The 22,169-nt window shown below is 38.0% G+C and overlaps 1 protein-coding gene and 1 long non-coding RNA gene across 2 annotated transcripts; one reads left to right on the top strand and one right to left on the bottom strand.

Moving 5' to 3' along the window:
- Window positions 1-1,120: 1,120 nt before the first annotated feature.
- On the bottom strand, window positions 1,121-11,195 carry LOC141336577 (tubulin beta-4B chain-like). Its single transcript, XM_073842269.1, has 4 exons — window positions 10,880-11,195; window positions 7,503-7,611; window positions 7,200-7,310; window positions 1,121-2,411 (listed from the first exon to the last, which is right to left on the bottom strand). Exons 1-4 carry the CDS (start codon window positions 10,934-10,936, stop codon window positions 1,354-1,356), a joined length of 1,335 nt encoding a protein of 444 aa, XP_073698370.1. The 5' UTR covers window positions 10,937-11,195; the 3' UTR covers window positions 1,121-1,353.
- A 3,829-nt stretch (window positions 11,196-15,024) lies between these two features.
- On the top strand, window positions 15,025-20,243 carry LOC141337472 (uncharacterized). The gene is made up of 3 exons (XR_012355756.1): window positions 15,025-15,109; window positions 15,480-15,573; window positions 18,606-20,243. It is a non-coding gene; the product is annotated as an uncharacterized lncRNA (long non-coding RNA).
- The last annotated feature ends 1,926 nt before the right edge of the window (window positions 20,244-22,169 follow it).

The raw sequence follows: 22,169 nt of genomic DNA, 5'->3' as shown, positions 1-22,169 counted from the left end.
TTCGGACGGAGCACGCAGAACCAGCAAGAACTAGCTAGGTAAGATGTAAAATTGTATTCAAAATCTTAAAAAAAATTGTATTTCTAAATGTTTCACCACTACAAATGTGAAGATATTCGTTTTACCATTAACTGTTAAGTATCCTAATCGGTGGTGAGTTTGATATAAAGGTAAAGTTAAGGTATCAACAAACAAAAGTCTAATTTCAATATTTCATTTGCTTTTAATGGGAAATACCAGCATTACGTTTAATCAGGAGCATTTTTACCTTAATTGTATCAATCAGGGTCATTCAGAAATAAAATTCATTGTGAAAGTAATCTGTGTGTACGTCTATGCAGTGTTGAATATGTTTTTCATTTCTTTCAGTGTGTACAGTTGTTCAAGATTTCAGCGTGCTGAGGATGAGTTTCGCTCTTTGCTTGGCCCTGCCACGTCTGGAGTGTTTCTAGTTTAATTAAATTTTAATAAAGAATTTTAAACTGACTTCTGTGTGTTGTCATAATTGATGTAACATCTAATAATCAGTAATATAACTGTGTGAAATATTTTTTGCATACACGCCTTTAGCTTTCATTCTTTTTTTAAGCGTGTAACAGATTGCAGTTGGTTATATGTTGTGTGTACATACATATACATATACATATATATATAAAAATACCATAATCAATTATACGGCATAGTAACTTTACAGTATTTTAAAATACAGTGCAAAAACAAGCACTGCAATTAATTTTACAGTATAAATACGGTATGCTGTGAAGTACTGTTGTCAGATTTACAGTAATTTTACCCTGGAATAAAATACTGAAGCTTGCTGGATATTTGTTGCCAGTAAGTTACTGTTGATTTTACGTTACATTTTTTACAGTGTAACTAAAGCAACGCGCTGGAATTTTCCGCTCTGCTTCTTTGAACACTAGGACCACCTTTTTGATTTTTTGATTGGCCATCTAAAAAAATTCTGACATCGATGAGCGCTGTTAGATCGCTAAGGGAAACCAACCTAAAATGTGAAATTTTGTAACACGGAATGGTGCGTGTTGTGCGGCATCAATACTAATGATTTTCACAAACAGGTACACGTACTACTCAACTACCACAAATAAAGAAATAATACTGATGTAGGGTTAAATTTATTTCAAGAACATTTGTTCTTAAAGTCACACAGCACAACTTTTTTCAGTTTTGTGATATCTTTATGCAGTGAATCCATGATGGAAAACGCTAAAATTAGAAATACACAAGGGTTTGAATGGACTTTCTCTGCTTAACAGGACCGGACTGAGAGGAAGCTGAGATGATGTGAAATATGAAACAAAATGGATGAAGCTAAAGTGGAAGAGTCAGCGATCAGGCAGCCTCCTCTTCGCCCTCCTCCTCGAATTCCCCTTCTTCCGCGGTGGCGTCCTGGTACTGTTGGTACTCGGACACCAGGTCATTCATGTTGCTCTCAGCCTCGGTGAACTCCATCTCGTCCATGCCCTCTCCAGTGTACCAGTGCAGAAAGGCCTTGCGGCGGAACATGGCGGTGAACTGCTCTGAAATGCGTTTAAACAGCTCTTGGATGGCAGTGCTGTTACCGATGAACGTTGCAGACATTTTCAGACCACGAGGTGGAATGTCGCAGACGGCGGTCTTGACATTGTTGGGAATCCACTCCACAAAGTAGCTGCTGTTCTTGTTCTGGATGTTCAGCATCTGCTCATCCACCTCCTTCATCGACATTCGGCCACGGAAAATGGCAGCCACGGTCAGGTAGCGGCCATGGCGCGGGTCGCATGCGGCCATCATGTTCTTAGCGTCGAACATCTGCTGGGTAAGCTCTGGGACGGAGAGCATGCGGTACTGCTGGCTCCCCCTGCTGGTGAGAGGAGCGAAGCCGGGCATGAAGAAGTGCAGACGCGGGAAGGGCACCATGTTGACCGCCAGTTTGCGGAGATCAGCGTTCAGCTGTCCGGGGAACCTCAGGCAGGTGGTGACGCCGCTCATGGTGGCTGAGACCAGGTGGTTGAGGTCGCCGTATGTGGGCGTGGTGAGTTTGAGAGTGCGGAAGCAGATGTCGTACAGGGCCTCGTTATCGATGCAGTACGTCTCATCCGTGTTCTCCACCAGCTGATGAACAGACAAAGTGGCGTTGTAGGGCTCCACCACCGTGTCTGACACTTTGGGAGACGGCACCACGCTGAAGGTGTTCATGATGCGGTCGGGATACTCCTCGCGGATCTTGCTAATCAGCAGCGTTCCCATGCCGGAACCGGTTCCTCCTCCCAGCGAATGCGTGAGCTGGAAGCCTTGCAGACAGTCGCAGCCCTCGGCTTCCTTGCGGACCACATCCATCACCGAATCCACCAGTTCGGCACCCTCTGTGTAGTGACCCTTCGCCCAGTTATTACCAGCTCCACTCTGACCTACAAGCAGGACACTAATCAATGCTTCATGCCCAACACTTAAAGGATAACTGTTGCCAAAATGCAACCTGGGCTGTTTTTTTTTTTTACTGTAAACGAGACAAACTTATATCTAAAAGCATAATTACGACAAACGAGCCGTTTTTGTGATTGACCGTGATTTCGTTTTGTGGTCAGTGGCCGGTGAATGGGAGAACTAGGGGCATATTTTTGAGCGTATCAAAATCGATATTTTTACAACACTAAGAAGACTCGACACTAGGGGTGGGCGATATGACCTAAAATTAATATCACGGTATTTTTCATCTTTTGAATGGTGACGGTATAATATCACGGTATTATGTTCCTGGTCTTGATCAGAAGATCACAAATATTGTCTCTGTTCTAGAGCGATACTCTCAGAGCCCTTTCTGTCTGAGAGTGCCACCTTTCAACTACCTTCTGGCCATTGAAACGGTCCAACTCAGGCCCTTCAATGCTGACTGATAAGAGTTGGTGGAGTGAATCCATTGAGATGTGGCTTCTCCAGTCAAGTCAATTTTCTTCATTGAACTGAAACCCCAATGAGGTAGTGCTAGTAATTGTACAGCAAGTAACTAGAAGCTAAAGTTCGATGACAAACTTTAAATGTTGGCTTGGAGAGCCAAACCGGGCAGCCTTGGGGCAAAAGGGCCAGCCCAGAACACTTAGAGCTCGCTAATTGAATTGTTAGTAGTAAAAATGCTATTACGACAAGTAATGCGTAGTATATTTTAGGTTAAAACGGCTTGTCATAGAGGCTGTGGAGCGCGTGCTTCAAAGCCACGACGCGTTGCGGTTGAGCCGAAAAGCAGAAATAAGCAAGCATTTAACCGGTGTAATATATTACTCTACTATTATTGTGTTAAATCGCTGGAGTGTTTGTATTTAAATACCTTTAAAAGACGTGCAAATGATGTCTTTGTTTACACAGACGGATATGTAGCCGTAGCCTACATGTTCGTTAGTGAAACCTTTGAAACAGCTCATTTGCACCCAATGTAGCTCTTTAAAATATTCTTCTATATTTGTTGTGTACAATCGCTGGAGTGTTTTTATTTAAATACCTTTAAAAGACGCGCAAATGATGTCTTTGTTGACACAGGCGGATATGCAGCCGTGCATGTCATGTTCGTTATTTAAACCTTTGAAAAAGCTCATTTGCACTCAATGCAATATTCTTCTATATTTATTGTGTTGAATCCAAGCGTGCCGTGGGTGTCCTGAAAAGTGAAGCCGAAAGTTTTCGATCGCCCCCCGGTGGCTGGCTGCAGTATAGGTCATAAACCCCGCCCTCTCCATGTAATCTAATGGGATGTGAGCCAAACTAAATAATCGAATTACACTTCAAATAATTTTTTTTCCAAAGATGATTTCCATCGTGTGAGGTATTATTATAATGCTGATTCATGTTCAGGTGTTCGTTTTTCTAATAAGTTTGCTTTTAAGTAGTTATTTGATGCTATAAAAACGGAGTGTGGTGTCATGATTGTGATCGTGCGATTGGATCTGCGGGACTTTGGGCGGGACTTTGACACCGCTGCTCCGGCTCACGACACTACTGCGCATGCTCTGGCTCCAAACGAACCTCTACTGCGCATGCTCTGGCTCCAAATGACGTCATTTCCCCCAAGATGGTAGCGGCCATATTGAGCTGTTTTGGCTTCACTTTTCTATAGTGGAAAGAAGCGGAGACGCGTTGTCCATCTTTTTTACAGTCTATGGTTGAATCGCTGGAGTGTTTTTATTTAAATGCCTTTAAAAGACGTTCAGTCATGTATAATTCTCAGACGGAGGTGTGAAGCTCATCTGTAACTCTCTAAAGACAGCGGTTTAACTTTTACATAAAGCTCACAGCTGAATTTAGCTCTTGATGTGTTCTAATGGGTATTTACAATTAAATCGCTGGAATATTTTAATTTTAAAGGCGTTATTTATTTGCATTTTCCACCGAAGTCAAAGTGAAAGTAGGTCAGAGCTCAGCGATCTACTGTTGAGTGGAGTGGAATTACTCCTCTAGAGGGCGCATTTTTTCTCAGCCCATTGAAATCCTACAGGAATTTTTCATGTAAAAAAATAAATAAAAAAATCAACTGTAAGTCTTATCAGTCTAAAAAGATGTAGCATAAATGTCCTGATCAGGGCCCAGGGCTCCACCGAGTTTGGAGCATGTAGCCTTAAAGCCGTAGGAGGAGTAGCGTTCAGAAAATTTTGGTCTCAGAAAAAAAAAAATAATAATAATAAGTTTAAATAGGATAACAATATGTTGGCTTCTCCAAGCCAACATAATGATCAGCAAGATTTCTGTCTTCATTTTTATAGTGTCGTCCATGAAAATGAGGCTCAGATTCATGTTGACATTAGTTTTTAAAAATACAATTTGTAATACACAAGTATTTAAGATTTCATTAAATGAAAGGATCTGCCAGCAGGTGGCGGCAAGAAACTGAAATTAATTACTGAATCGTATTGTTCATTTGATTCGTTAGAACACATGGTTCATTCAAGTGACACTCTTTATGAATGGGAAATTGAACCATTTCACTAGATTAGTTTAAAAACGCACGTTCACTTATAAACGAAACACCGCTGTGTTTGATTGGAGAACTGCGCATCTTAATTTAAACACAGCGGTGTGACTTGTTCCAGAATACATTTTGAAAACGAAACAGAGCAAAATCGGGCATAGTGTTATTCTCAGTCAATGTAAGTCACTTAATAATGACTTCTTGTTTATTTAACGGCTGTATTAAATTAATATCTCATTTACAAACTCCCATACAAAATATTAAAAGCTGTCCCTCATCTTAGTTTGCGATATCGACGCTCTCTGTACTGCGATCAATCTCTTATTTACACTCTCTCTCTTTGTTTATAGAAGGAATCGTGAGATACGTCTGTGATACATTACTGTGCTGTGAACCTAGACAGATCGGCGTTTGGCTTTCCGGTGCATTTAGAACTTACACAACAGGAACAAAGCAGCGATCGTATTTATCTCCGCCATGGTCGATCGCGCCGTGTTGTTATTCGCGCGAGTGACAGGAAACACATCCCGCGGATAAACTAGAGTGAGCGACGCGATGCGCATATTCGCTTGGCGTTTGGTGTGAACGCACCGCTGTATGTGCGCACGCAATTGACAAACAGTCGCAGGCAAATTAAACTTAGGTGCCTTATAATTTAGAATTAGCTATTATTGATATAAATGCAGCCGTTCAAGGCACATAATTGATTTATTACGGTATTGACGGTATTAGAAAATGTCGTGGCGCAATGTCACACCGGTGATAACTATGATACCGGTGTACCGCCCACCCCTACTCGACACACTATGAAACTTTGCTGGAAGTATCGCCTGGGTCTCTACACATGAACTCGAGCATTGAGAACATTGTTCGTGTACACAGTTTACTAAAAAGAACCATTTTTGAACAACTCACTTTCACTGTTTCAGTCTCCGTCTTGCCAGTCAAGAAGTGTCGATCTCCGAATGCGAGATTCTTATACATTTATGTTTCTTATATGTGACCCTGGACCACAAAACCAGTCATAAGGTTAAATTTTACAAAACTGAGATGTATGCATCATATGAAAGTTCAATAAATAAGCTTTCTATTGATATATGGTTTGTTAGGATAGGACAATATTTGGCCGAGATACATCTTTTAAAGATCTGGAATCTGAGGGTGCAAAAAAAATCAAAATACTGAGAAAATCACCTTTAAAGTTGTCCAAATTAAGTTCTTAACAATGCATATTACTAATCAAAAATTACATTTTGATATATTTATCGTAGGAATTTTGCAAAAAATCTTCATGGAACATAATCTTTACTCAATTTCCTAATGATATTTGGCATAAAAGAAAAATCAATCATTTTGACCCATACAATGTATTTTTGGCTATTGCTACAAATATACCCCAGCGACTTAAGACTGGTTTTGTGGTCCAGGGTCACATATGAGGCTCTTTTTACAACTAGAAGGCTAATGTTGTTTTTCACTTGCGGCAAAACAACGAATTAGCCGTGCATTTATATGGAAATATGCTTTAGGAGCTATCCATCTTTACTCTCCTCACTATTAAGTGGCATTCGGAGATCGATACCTCTTGACGGCTTGTTTGTCGTAATTATGCTTTTAGATATAAGTTTGTCTCGTTTACAGTAAAAAGAAAACAGCCCAGGTTGCATTTTGGCAACAGTTATCCTTTAAGTATTTCAAGATACTGAAAATACTGCATATTTTTTTTTAATTCCATACAGCTTAGAGCAGTAGAATCCTTAATAGACACAAGTCACGTTTATGTGTCACCTTGAACAAGAAATGATTAAAACCTCTGCAGGATTCACAACAGGTATGTGTGCGTTTTCGCTCAAATTTCGTATGCTAAAATTGTTAGAAATTGAAAACGTTCAGTTATTGGGGGAAAAAGGAGACATTTTGCAACCATACACTCTTACAAAATAAAGATGCTTCTGTTTCACAAAAGGTTATTTGTGGCAAAAGAAGGTTCTTCAGATGATAAAAAGACAAGAAAGAGATGGTTCTTTAAAGAACCTTTGACTGAATGGTTCTTTGTGGAACCAAAAAAATAGTTCTTCTGTGGCATCGCTGTGAAAAACCTTTTTAAGCACCTTTATTTTTAAGAGTGTATATCAGAGGTAACATTAAGAACATTCGAAAGTAAATCATTGCATAACAATACTTATTTTTCAAATATAGGTGTATGCATAGAATGAGAGGCAATCGAAGGGTGTTTGTTTACCAAAAACAAAGTTGTCAGGTCTGAATATCTGCCCAAAAGGACCAGAGCGGACAGAGTCCATGGTCCCTGGCTCTAGATCCACAAGGATGGCACGAGGGACATACTTTCCACCTAAAAAGACAGACAACCAGAGAATGCATCTCAAACATTGGGGTTGTTCTGTGTCTATAAATATATTTGAGAGAACTTAACTAATGATTAGAGAATTAATTATATTGATCAATTCTATAGAACTATTAGACATAATAATAAAAAAATCTTAAATTTGTCAATCCCTGTGCTAAACCCATGTGATGTGCCTACCAGAGGCTTCGTTGTAGTACACACTAATGCGGTCAAGCTGCAGATCGCTGTCTCCATGGTAGCTGCCAGTGGGGTCAATACCATGTTCATCACTGATCACCTCCCAGAACTGAATGAGAACAAGAAACAGATACCAATACATTAAAAAATGCGAAAAACTTCTGCTAGGGGTAAAAATCTATAAATCGGTGCTCTTTGGATATGGGATTCTTTTGTAACTTCAAATTATAAATCCAAGGCACTCAAATGGTGTGAAAAAAAAAATAATAATAAATAAATTATATATATATATATATATATATATATATATATATATATATATATATATATATATAAAATATATAAAATGCTTTTATTCACAGGGTGTCCCGAAGAAGGCGAGTTGGCCACAATTCATCGATGCACAAATGTTTTTTTTGTTTTTTTTTTTTTTACTAGGGCCAGGGCTAGTTGTCACTCTTTTGTCTCAAAAGATAATAAATACAAGATTTTGCATGCAAATGCATGGTTGTTGGTTAAAAAGACCTATCTTAAAACCCTTTGGAATATGAAATATCCCATATCATATTTTTGCAAAAGCGGTTGGATAACAAGTGAAAGCCACACCGTGGTACACTAAGGCGAGTCGCCATTAACACTGTTCATTTTAAACAAAGCTTGAATATTATCAGGACAAGAGTGCTTCAGATGTCAGGTTGCTTCACATGTTTATAACTATATAAATGCATACCATGTATTGTGATATGTGTTAGCCAAAACAATGGTTTGACCATTTTGGACATCTTTTATATGTTTTTTTTTTTTCTTGTTTTGTTGCATCATTGTTTTACTGTTGGAATTTTGCCCCCCAAAAAATAAAATAAATAAATGCATATTCCAAAATGACAGCTTTAATGCCTTGAGTAAGAGATTCCGATTTGATTGTTTTTGAGGTCAGCGTCTGAAGACATTTAGAAACATTTTCAATGGAGTGACAAAGGTAGTGTGACAACTAGCCCCTATAGTCTTCCTATAGTACCGACTAGATCGATCGCTTCAGTTCAAAATGACAGCAAGGGTAATCTAACATAACCAGGTACTCCCTGATACTACATAAAGAGCAAATTTATTGGACATGTCTATGGCAATATAGACGAAAGACAAAGAGAATATGGGCGCACCACGCCCCGCCCAAATAACAATGGCAACACAACTACGCAGTTCAATGCACACAGAAAGGCAATACAACGCAAATAAATTGACTTTTTCTTATCAAACGTCTTGTTATCATTAGGTGCGTTCGACTTCATGCGGCGCCGAAAGAAATCGGCTGCCGCCTTACAAAACAATGCATTCTGGTAAGATCATTTGTCCGACTTTGATCGGCGCTGCAGCCGCCTTTCGATCACGTGTGCCATCAAAGTAACGTGAGAGCAAAACGAGAGCAGCCGCAGAGGTCAGGCGCTGCAGTTGCTTAAAGGGATAGTTCACCCAAAAATGAAAATTTGATGTTTATCTGCTTACCCCCAATGCATCCAAGATGTAGGTTACTTTGTTTCCTCAGAAAAACACAAATAAAGATTTTTAACAAAAACCGGTGCAGTCTGCCAAGCCTTATCATGCACATAGATGGGCACCAACCCTTTAAAAGTAAACAAAAACATGCACAGACAAATCCAAATCACACCCTGTGGCTCGTGATGATACATTGATGTCTTACGACACGAAACGATCGATTTTTGTGAGAAACTGAACAGTATTTATATAATTTTTTACCTTTGATACACAGCCACGTCCATCTGTCATGTGCACGAGTTTGGCATCAGTCACGTCACATGAGCACGCGCTCTGTCGTAGTATACGCAAACGCCGTGAGGGGAAATCAGTGAAAAGTCCCGGATGAGTTTGCGCAAACTAATGTAATCTTTTAGCTTTAAATCGGTTTAAACAATCAGGATACGCGCAAGTAATTACCATTTTGAATAGCCGCTATATCCACAATCTCTGTGCTCTGTGTAAACAATGAGTGTCGTATACATGCGACAGATCGCTTCCGGCGTTTGCGTATTCTACGACAGAGCGCGTGCTCATGTGACGTGACTGATGCCAAACTCGTGCACATGACAGATGGACGTGGCTGTGTATCAAAGGTAAAAAATGATATAAATACTGTTCAGTTTCTCACAAAAACCGATCGTTTCATGTCTTAGGACATCAATGTATCATCACGAGCCGCAGGGTGTAATTTGGATTTGTCTGTGCATGTTTTTGTTTACTTTTAAAGGTTTGGCGCCCATCCATATCCATGATAAGGCTGGCAGACTGCACCAGTTTTCGTTAAAAATCTTCGTTTGTGTTTTTCTGAGGAAACAAAGTAACCTACATCTTGGATGCATTGGGGGTAAGCAGATAAACATCACATTTTCATTTTTGGGTGAACTATCCCTTTAAAACCGGCTGCCAAAGCCTTGATGACGACACACTTTATTCTCATTGGTCAGATTATGTGATGACAAGCACGACGTGTGCTGCGTGTTTTTCTTAAACAAGTTCATGTATGTAATCAATCTTTATATCGAATATCTGATATTCAAACAAAACATTAATGATGAAAATGAAGACTAGGCGATATGGTAAATATATATTCTTACTGTATAAGAGTTAAAGTAAAAAAAAAAAAAAAAAAAAAAAAAAAAAAGGTCAACCAGAGGCCGTTTTTTAATGGATGTTAGGCTTCACTACACTGAATAAACTGCTTATAAAAATTGAAAAATGTCCTATAGCTAACTACAAAACCAAGATACAAATAATAAACATCATATTGCATTACATTAAAGTAACTCACATACTTGATATGATCAACAAAAAAAGCAAAACGATTGTAGCCTATAGAATAAATGATAGGGTAACTTTTTTTTTTTTATCTTATGTAGTTTCATTTCTTCTTTTTCTTTATTCCTTTTTGTGTGTGTGTGTGTGTGTGTGTGTGTGTGTTTGGAATACAGTTTCATCCTCTATAAGTGTCCGACTTGACGGCCATCTCTTTACTCCTCCCCCGACTGCAAGCGGCTGCTCTCGCCAGCCGGCGGCAGGCTAGTGTAGTGCATCTCGAACACACCTAATGCTATTTTGATCAGTTTAAACCGAGGCAGCCGCCACACCCTTTTAGGACAACGCTTAACATTTTAAATATGATGACGTAATGAAAACTGGGTGACCATTTGGCGTTATTCACGGATGCAAATCGATTTGCAAACATAGATATACCTAAAATAATTGATTGTGCGATAGTAAGAGCGCAAACTAATATTTTGATGACATGATGTGGTTATAAAACATCAAAACGAATGGACGTTTGTTGAAATAACAGCCTCTTTATGTATTTATTTTGTTATTACCTTCGCTCCGATCTGATTTCCGCACTGGCCCGCCTGCAGGTGCACAATCTCGCGCATGCTGACTTCAGATGGGCGACTTCAAAGCGGTAAAAACGGTAAAATCTCTACAGCCCGTTCTCACAACCTCTCCGGATGACTGTCAAATCGAGACTACTGCGCGCTCCCGTCAGCCTGGCTCTAAAATTGTGCTGCATTATGACGCAATCCCGTCTCCATGACAATGGAGAGGATTAGAACGTCTAGCGCAGAGCGAGAGAGTTGCGACCATAGATATTTGACTTCATTCACCCATAGATCTATGTAATCACTTCGAAATGCCACAGTCCTGCACAGCCGTTGGTCTGCGAACCTATAGTATGGCGAATGACGTCAAGTGGACCGTTCCAATATGGCGGACGCATCTACGTGCTTGGAGAGGTCCAATGCGGTATCTACGTATTTTATATATCTATGGTTGCGACACTCCCAGGCTTCCATAGGAATAGGGCTGGGAATCGACTCCCAAAAGAATCGATTCCGAGGCCTTTGGAATCGAGAGTCGATTTCAACGTTTGGAACGTTTTATTTAACATTAAATCGTTATATCGAAACAAATTACGTTTATAACAAATGTTTGATCATGTCCAAATACACATTCAAATTTATTTAACCTTAAACATTACACTAACTGTAATATAAACACTAGCTATATTAGAAAATGCTATCTTTTAAATGGCCAGGATCATTATTGCACATATTATTTAGTAAACTCCTCAAAATATAAACTAAATAGAACTGAGCTATATATATTACAATTATTTTAATTGAATAAAAGTTACACTTAAGGTGTTTGGTCACATTTGACTGCCAAAGAGTATGAGAACATATTAATTATGCCTCTTTATCATTCACCAATATAAAATGCGATTGTAAAGCGTAGTTATCAATACACAATCAATGCATATTATGTGTTAATAATTACTCGAAATTGCTGCAAATATAGTAAAACTGCTGTCTATCTATCCTACTTAAACCCATTCAAACACATTGGCAGCGCGGCCATGAACCACGTGACCGCGCGGCGGCGAGATCAAAGCGTGTCGCAACTCTATTTCTAAACGGCTCTGGTCTAGCGTTCCTTCTTCTTTCTCTAGCATGGGCGTAAATCCCGGGGGGGGGGCGGAGACACCCCCCCCCCCTCCTAAAAAAAGATAAAAAAAAAATCGCACTCTCTATTGTAAAAAATATATGTATGTAATACCTAAAATACATGCAGTAGAAAAAAACTAAACAAACAAACGCAAAAAAAAATGCATTTAGAAACAGCTGAGTCACAGTGGTATGATCCACTGCCTGCCCTACATACACGAGTCAGGTGTGTGGCTGCGGCTCAACTAATGTCGTATTTTATCCATTTTAAAGCGATTCTCCTTAATGTAGCCTAGTTGATGCAGACTCATTCATAAATTAGTTGCGGCAAAAAGGCTGATTACCCATGCATCTGCTATATTAGCGATTCAAATATTACTTATCTAGTTAAGGTCAGCTTGCTTGTTGCATAATGCACTGCAACTAACACGCCAAAGCCGTTTCCCATGCATTGTTTTATTTGTGAAGACTTGGCATAATGTTAACTTAACATTAACGGCCACAATTAGCATATTGTTTATGTAACAGAGGCCAGCTAGCCTCCATATTAGTGCATCCGCCTCCCGTGCCAGAGACCCGGTGTTGTGCCGAAATCTGTGACCAGGGGTCGCAGTTCAGCAAATATTGGCGCGGGAGCGCGCACACGTTGGATCAGACGCTGAAACGGAAATGATCATCGTCGCAGTGATGCTGCTGTAAAAGCAGTTTCATGTTTTAAAGAAAAAACGACTAGTGGACAAACTAGATATTGTGGCCTCGAAATGCTTGCATAGAGAAGACATTAATCATTAATGCTATATGCTGTTCAGTGGCGGTTCTAGACAAATTTGACTAGGGGGGCCAAGGAGGGGCCAGTGTTTAACCAGAGGGGCACATTAAAAAATGACAACAAGTGATATTTAAAGATTATAAACTTTATTTTACTTTAAAATCATACAAACATTTTAGGGATGCTCATATTGACCGTTCACTGTTAATCGACAGTAAGAAGTACTATAAGTTAAACGGTTTAATTATTTTTTACGTTTGCTGCATGGTGAAAGAAAAAAATAATGTTTACTCACGGGCGCGTGTCGACACGTGCAGTGCGGCTGTTTAGACATATTTTGATGAGTAAGCACCTGCTTTGCCTTCTCTTAGTTTGTGTAACTGATGTAGTAGCCTATGTGCTGCACGATAGCAATGGCGATGTTGCGTTATCAGAGAGTGAATCCATGAATAAATGAATTCAAATTCTGAATTAATTATAGTCTTAAAAGTGCGCGCTCCCCTTACAATCACTGGAAAGCTGTCACTCATACATTACTGTTGTTCATCGCAATCTCTCAAAGTTAATAAAAGGTAATGAAATCACATTTACACAGTACAATTAATCTCTTATTTACATCATGTCTACACTTTCTTTGTTTTAATGAGAGAGTTCTCAGAGGTGTAGAGTTTCAGCAGAACTAAACCGGCACTTGATCATGAACTAACATGAACAGCTGTATATTTTTATTAACTAACGTTAACAAAGATTTTACAAAGCCATTTACAAACTTGATTTAATTATCAGTGTGAAAAACAAAAGTAACACGGTTATGTGCAAGAACATCAAGTCACTCACGAAATGAAATTGTTTTGCTTACTTTCGACTCTTGCAACAGGAGAAATAAATCGTAGCTCCTCTATCCGAGAGTAGTTCTAATTGTTGCTGCAGTGTTTGTGTGCGCCGCTCTAATTTACCCATTTAAGTACAACGATGCGTCGCATTAGTTCCGCTTTTGGCGCTCGTGTGTAAAACCATAATTAATTTATTTTATTTTATTTGGTCAGTATGGGGGGGCCACAGGGGTGGCCAAGGACATGTCTACAGGGGCACGGGCCTCCCTTGGCCTCCGTGTAGAACCGCCACTGATGCTGTTGTTGTCTGTGTTACTACTATGAATGGTTTTGGTTTAAATAACATTCTCATTGTATAATGGATAGGCTCATTTTTATTCTTATTACTATTAAATACAATTACCCAGTATAGTTTGTGCCTTACAAATGCATACCACTCTGAGATATTAGCCTATATAGTATGGGTCACTGGATCTGGTCCACTACAGAAATATGTGATCTCTTTTTATTTCATAATAACATATTGTAATGTTCAATAAAGTGACTCATGTAATGTGTGGCCATCTCTTCTTTTTTATTTTAAAAAGCATATGGATCAGATATTGAGAAATCTATACTGTAGATACAATACGGTCACATAATCTGACAGGTCAAATTCATAGCTACCTCTTTTTATTTCATAGTTTTTAATAAAGTGACTCATGTGATGTGTGACCATCTCCCCTTTCTATTGTATAAAGCATATTGATTAGATGTTGAGAAATCTGTAGATACAGTAAAGTCACAGAATCTGACAGGTCAAATTCATTGTATTTTGTCTTTTAAATAAAACTGTTAATTTTCCACCTTGAGCATGCTTTGACACTTTATTGAAGGTTTTTTTTTATTGTAATGATTTGTAAAATAACAGTTTCTCTGTAGAAAAATTTAGTGCTTTCATTGTAATAATCTAGGTAAAATCTGTCAAATAAGGGTTTAATACTGTAAAAAAAAAAAAAAAAAAAAAAAAAACGTTCAAATGACTGGCAGCTATGACTGCCAAACAAAATAAAGTTAAAGTAAAATTAGGGCCGGGGCTTTAACGCGTTAATTTAGATTAATTAAGTACACAAAAATAACACGTTAAACATTTTTAACGCATTTTAATCGCACTTAGTTTTGCACCGCGGAACGTTTCTCACTGGATGAGATTCGGCGGACCGATTATACTGGAGCACCAACTAGCGTTTAGACAAGCTGCGTCCGGCTGCGTCCGAAATCGCATACTACCCTACTATATAGTACGCGAAAAACAGTATGCGAGGCGAGTAGTATGTCCGAATTCATAGTATTCGAAATTCAGTAGGCGAGAAGTACCCGGATGACCTACTGCTTCCGGCCGAATTCTGTTAGTACGCACTATGCGCACACCATGGACACTTTCCTATCCCATGAGGCTCCGCGAGAGGAGGCGTCATATTCGAAAAATGGCGGAAAGTGGAGACGCGGCTCTTTTCAAGTGTAAGTACCTCAGGATAAAACGTTGTTTATTGTGATTAAATTACACTTGTTTAACACAATCTAAATGAACGGATGACTTATTGAAAGTTCAAACATTGTAAATCGATGAGGTGATTTCTTGAATCGGCTGTAAGAAGTTGTTTTGTACATCAGCTTGTTAGCACAGCTTTTTTAAACGGAGACATAATGATATTAGAGAATTAAACGAATCAAAACTATTTGTTTCCTCTTTTACTAGTGTTAATTTTTAGTTGATATTTTGTTGGCTGCATATCAAGCTAGTAATAAGTAACTTTATGCTTCAGCTTGTCAATGTAAATTAGCAATAATGGATTGATCATGACTAATGATTACTGTTTTGACATTACAGGGACTGATGAACACACTCGGCTCCTTATTCAGTGGAGAGTGGCTAATGAAGCCCTCTTCACTGGAAGGAGAAATGCTGCCATCAAAGGTTTTGGGTAAGTAAACAAAGTATGTAAAATGTACTTTTATTTAGGTGCTGTTGACACTGAATGTAGTACACACTAACACTTCAAGCAAAGGTTTTACTGCATTATTTTTATGCTTGATTTCTGTGCATTTATTGTGACAGAGCAGAAGCTAGATGGGAAAATGTCTGCCGCCCAAGTTAAAAGAAAGTGGGAAAACCTAAAACAAAAATACAAAGTAAGAATTAAAAAAAAAAATGGTTCAACCAAAATCTGAGTTTTTTCATGATTAGATAATGCTTATGTTGTAATGTCATAGTAATCTATTGAATATAATTGTTCTTGGTATTTTCCTTTTACAATTTTTGTAGGATCTTAAATGTCCACAGACTGGTGTGAGCACCGAGGATGGTGAGGTTACAGCAGCATCTTGGAAATGGTATGCTGTCCTGGATGAGGCAATAGGGGGCAGACCATCCATCACACCACCCACCCTTATTGTCTCATCTGGATCAGATGTTGCTGTAACCTCACCATCCTCGGTGAGGTCAAAAGCTGAAAGAGCAGGGAGGAAGAGGAAGGACATAAGAGGAGGTTATGTATGAGATGGAGGAGAGGGAAGCAGTAGAAAGGGAGGAGAGGCGATGGAGAGAGATGATGGAAAGGGAGGAAAGAAGAGAAAGAGAGAGACGAGAACAAGAGGCCAGGGAAAGAGAAGAAAGGAGAGACCGAGAAATGAGATAGAGAGAGAGGAAAGACGAGACAGGTGGACAAGGGAGAGAGAGGAGAGATTTCTTCAGCTTTTAGAGCCATTTGCAAAAAAATAAAGAATATTAATAAAAACTATACTTTCTTTCCATTTGGTTTTTCATTGTTACATACTGGTTATCAAGTTTTAATGCAGAGTTAGTTTCCAGGGATTTACGGTAGCTGGATTTTGTCATTTGTAAAGTGCCAATTAATAAAATGTGGCATTGAGTAACAACAGTTTTAAAGCACTTATGTGCACACTAATTTTGTGGTAGTTTCCAGCTGCTTTTTAAAGCAAAATGAGTGTCGTACTGTAGAGAAAACCCAGACCAGACAGCTTTAAAAAGTATTAATTTTAATTTTGTTTTAAATATATCTTCTACATAAATGTGATCACAAAGATTAGGTCAAAACATTTTTGCATCATGTAGTATATAGAGTTTAAAAGTCCAGACCAAATGGAAATTTCTTCAAACATTTTAATAATGGTTGCCAGTAAAATTAACTTCAGTGTCTTCAGACAGGTAACGTTCACATACAAGACTTTTGAGGTTAACATGTAGTAATATCATCTCCTAATCTCACTATACTTATTTATAGGGCTTCACTTTTTTACCCCAGAAATAAAGTAATTTATAAAATTAAGCTTAAATATGAAAATAACCCACAAGTGGCATTCATGATATGTAGCTAGAATTTCAAAGAATTGTTATACAAATTTACACACACACACAGCCTTAGGCAGTGTGACAGTGGTTGGTGGGGGTCACCTCTAGGGACCACTGCAGCTCCGAGATCCCCGTCGATTAGCCTGGGACTATCCCCAGTTACCATGTGCAGCCACGAGGAGGCCCGACAGGAGTCTTGGTGATGGAGAGGCTGTGCACTGGCAGAGGAAAAACAGTGTTTTTTAGGTCTTAAATGGTCTGATTGGTCATTCCACAATTTTATGCCGCAGAAAGCCTTAAATTTATCAATGCAATATTGTACATGCTCTGCCAAAAATTAATGTCTTCCAGAGTTTTTGTCCCAATACAAATACTAAATATAGATATTACATAAAGATAAATTTAAGATGCAAAATGAAGAAATTGTCTTGTTTGTGCTCAAAACAAGACTATTTGTGTCAATGGGGTATGAAAATTATTTTCCCATTTGAATTAAGTAAAAATATTTCTGAGCTCACAGGCAGATATTTGTCCTTGTTTTAATCATGAACTTCATTTTGTTCAATTTCACAGAGAACAAGGCTACTTTTTTCTGTTTTCTATTTTTTCTGCTTATTTTACAATTAACAAAAAATTGCTTGCTCTATTCTTTTTCTATCTTTTTTTTTAAATTTACTATATAATTAAAAAAATCCTTGCTACGTATACTGCATTAATCTAATCTGAGGCTTGTCAGAGCTCACATAGCATTGTTCTTTTGTTGATTTTGATTGCTTCCATTGTCCTCATTTGTAAGTCGCTTTGGATAAAAGCTAAATGATTAAATGTAAATGTATCATAATTTTGCATCCTAAGCACTGATTAGTTATATTCCCTTTATCTTTTCATAAATTTACTTTCATAGAACCGTCGGAAACCCTGAAAAAACTGCTTTTTCATCACATTGCCAGTGCCAGTGAGCAGTAAGCAAGAGGGATGCGCACAGATGTTATGCACTTCCACCTCTCTCTAACTACTACCAAAGTCCCTTTAAGGCAAGTCATGTCACTCGGCGGCCATCTTTGAAACGCCTCTCGGGCATACAAGTGCAGCTCCTATCTGTTTGAATGGGGAAACATCAAATTCTCAAACTGTTCACCAAGTTTACGATTAAATTTCATATTTGAAATCTCCAAAGAAATCCAACAAGAACTGCCTCATAAATATAGTTCCTTGTGCTTGAATAGCGTTAAAAAAACACTTATTTTTCCGGCTATATGAGCCAGTGCGCATGCGCAGTACTGAACGCACGTCTTAGAGCGCCGGCTGTTTCTATAGCAACCGGAACTTCTAACGGCGGCTGCAGTGACGCGCTGACTTTACTGATCAACGATTGGCTCTTTCACTAAGAAGGCGGAGCTTCGCGGCCATGATGACCGTTTCATTGTTCCCCATTCAAAACTACACGAGTGTCATGTCTTTGGTATTCTATAGTCTTTGCTACTACTGCATTTTTTTTAGCATCACAACACCCTGTGGGCTGTGCCCACCCACACACACCTAACTATTTACATATTAACTAGCTAACGTAGACGAGCTTAAACAATGTCAATCTGAGAATAAGAACTGATTTGCCAAGTCTTAACCTGTTAAATTGTCTTACAGGTAGTCATGCTCATGAAGAGCAGGCACACAATTGTCTGGTGCGGACACAGCTGCAGCCAGATTGTCCCGCACATCCTCTCCTGCGCTGGCTTCTGTGTTTTGGGGTTCAGGGGGGTCATCGGCAGGATCCTCCACATCTGCATCAACAATGTCCCCGTTCTGAAGACAGAGGTTGTGGAGCACTGCACAGCAAGCAACAACTTCTGGCACAAATGCAGGGCTCACTTCCAGGGCCTTGAAAAAACCAAAACACCAGCACCTCAATATCACAGGGTGGCCGCGGATCCTTAAAAAGTCTTAAGAAGTCTTAAATTCCGTCGTCCTAAAATAAGGTCTTTAAATGTCTTAATTTGTCTTAAATCTAAATCCAAGGCTCTTAAATTTTTTACACTTTGAAAAGGAAAAGTTTATCGCTTTGAGGAGAATCTCCTGCGCAGGTTCTAAATCTGTTCTGTTGCTAGACACGCGCTTGCTCGACAACGCCTCAGTGTTGCCAGATTTAGCGGGTTTCCGCCCAACTACACGCATTTGATTCGCAGATTAACTGATAAATTTAACCATCATAGAGTAAAAGTTTAAAATTAGCACATGTGTTGTCTTGCCACTTTACCAATTCAAACAATTTAAAAAGGGAACACGCACGCTGATTTTTTTTAATTTATTTTTTTTTTACCACTGCCGCACACACCTGACGCGAGCACGCGCAGAGAGAGAGAGAGAGAGAGACGCGCGGCGCGATTCACACAGATTGATTCCTCTTTAACTGCTATTTGAACGGAAACGTACATACCAAGTCATGTCTTAATACCCGTTTTGGTATTCTGTTAAACAGTCGTTTATGTCTTCAGTGAACCGTAACAGCTGAGAAAGAGATGCGTGCCAGTATTCGGTTCGTGCATTTGGCCTTAAAGAGACAGCGTCCTATAAATACCTGCAGTGAGAAACACTAGTTATTTTACAATTAATTATTAAATTTCCCCTCCTGAATACTAGTGTTATCGATGTTATTACTAACTTTATGTTGTATTCATTTACACTTGTCATTTGTGTAATTGTTTTTGTTTTGTTACTGAACTTTAGTTCAGCTAGTAATTTTTGCTGTGGATTAGAAGTAGCCTACCTAAAGTAAGCATTCAGTAATTAGGAAAAAACGAACTTTTTTTTTTTTTTTTTTTGCTGATCCGAAAAATGATCCGATCCATGACTCAAAATCCGTGTTTGTTACACTGTTACATTGGCTTCAAAGTGTGTGAGAGCCTTGACTTTGTCATGGAATAGAAAATAATTTCTTCTTCTGGAATAGTGTTTTCTGTTGAATATTCCCAAGAATAATCAGTTAAATAAAATAATAATTTAAAATATCTTCATAGTTTTGTGCTAGACTTTTGGGGGACTTTCAATTTGGTCTTAAATTTTGTTTGAAAATGGTATTAAAAAGTCTTAAAATGTCTTAAATTTAACTTGGTCAAACCTGTAGACACCCTGTATCAGTTTCCCAGCCATGGTCAAAATCTGACCTCAAGGCAGCAATGAGGGATGTGATGGACCGTCGTGAAAGCCGCAGGCTGGGACGAAGGTCAGATCCATCTTGAAAATATAATTGAAGAACTGGCACAGCAGCATTCAGGCGGCAGTAGGTTGTAGGGCTCACTGTCTGTAAATGTGTATATAGTTTTTTTTTTTTTTTTAGAATATGTATATATTTTTTGTGTATCTATTCATAATATATTCATTTTATCTATATGTATATATTGTATTTATCCATTTATTTATATACACACACACACAGCTCACCATCTTTATGTTTTTTTTTTTTTTTAGAATATGTATAGGGGTAGAGTGGGGGAAAATGCCCCCCTTATGAAAATGTGACATTACAGTGAAACAAAACATAAATGTGACTGGAACTGCCATCCCGGTTTTGAGTGACTATGGCAGGAGTTATTCACCAAATATTAAAATTGCTCAGCCTTCATAATTAATTTGTATTTTGACTGAACATATTTTTGTACAAAGGGGGCGTTTTGCCCCAGCAGTGGGGTAAAATGCCCCCTTTATTACCAACCAGTTTTCTTCATAGATCAACAGCAAAATGACTATAGTTTTTAATCTCTAAAAGTAAAAGGCAAGTAATGTATCAACATGTATATATATATTAATATTTATTTGAGGAATGTCCAAAATATCCACATTTTTTAACATTTATATTTGTAAAATATGAAATGAAACGAAAAAAAATCTGTGAAATAAAGACGTTTTTCTGTAAAATTATTGTTTTTGCACTTTATTTTTAATTAAAATATTTTACTGTAATATTACAGTTTTTGTTTGGCAGCCTTAGCTGCCAGTCATTTGACCGTGTTTTTACCCTTTTATTTTTTACAGTGTACTGAAATATGTGACTCTTCTTAATTTCATAATAACTGACTATAATATTCAGTAAAGTGACTCATGTAATGTGACCATCTTCCTTTTCTGTTTTATAAAGCATGTTGATCATATATTGAGAAATGTTAGAAATGATACAATATGCATTAAGCAAAGTCTTAGAAAAATGACAGTAGTCCAGAATAGAGCTGCACGACTAATTTTTGTTTGCTTCCTGTTTCGAAAACTAATGCAAAGCAACGGACTGTAATGTAGCCTTTAGAAGAATGAAAACATGGAATGAATTGCCATCGGACATTGCATGTTTTTTAACAAGTAAAATCAGATTTAAAAAATAGTTGAAGAAATATTTAATGGCACAGTACCAAGTGGATTGGTGATGAAGTTTGAATGTCTTTATACAGTATATAAAATAATAAATGCACACTCCAAACCAAAGCAATACTAAATATTTTAATGATATTTATAAATGTAATCTTGATGAATTGTACAATTGTTAGAACTAAGAAAAGAGTCTAAAAGAATGAAGAGGATTATTCATTTGGGAGGGTTAAATACATGCTACTGATTTTACTCTATTGTGTATCAGTGATAATACACTACAGTAGCATAACATTTGTGTAAGTCACATGGCTTATTATTTACACAGTTAAAATGAAATAAAGAAGAGACACATATTCTGGTAGCGATGAATTTGACCTGTCATATACTATGACTCTACTGTATCTACAGATTTCTCAATATCTAATTAATATGCTTTATAAAACAGAAAGGGGAGGTGGTCACACATCACATGAGTCACTTCACTAAATATTATAGTCAGTTATTATTATTAAATAAATATGGGTCACATATTTCAGTGAATTTTACCTGAAGATTCTGTGACCCATATGTACAGTATAGATTTCTCAATGTCTGATCCATATGCTTTTTAAAATAAAAAAGAGGAGATGGTCACACATCACACGAGTCACTTTATTGAACATTACAATATGTTATTATGAAATAAAAAGAGACCACATATTTCGGTAGTTGAGCAGATCTAAATTTTATATTTATTGACCCCCCTACTGTTAAATGAAATTCATGCCCATGGTAATAGGGGTCCGTTAATGTCATGTTCTGATGTCATGTCTAGTCTACACCTATGAAGAACTTTTTGAAATTAATTTACAC

This window comes from Garra rufa, chromosome 6 (genome assembly GCF_049309525.1).
Source record: "Garra rufa chromosome 6, GarRuf1.0, whole genome shotgun sequence".
Classification (NCBI taxonomy): domain Eukaryota; kingdom Metazoa; phylum Chordata; class Actinopteri; order Cypriniformes; family Cyprinidae; genus Garra; species Garra rufa.
Note: the sequence above shows the minus strand (reverse complement) of the source record. Positions and strands in the feature narration are given on the sequence as shown.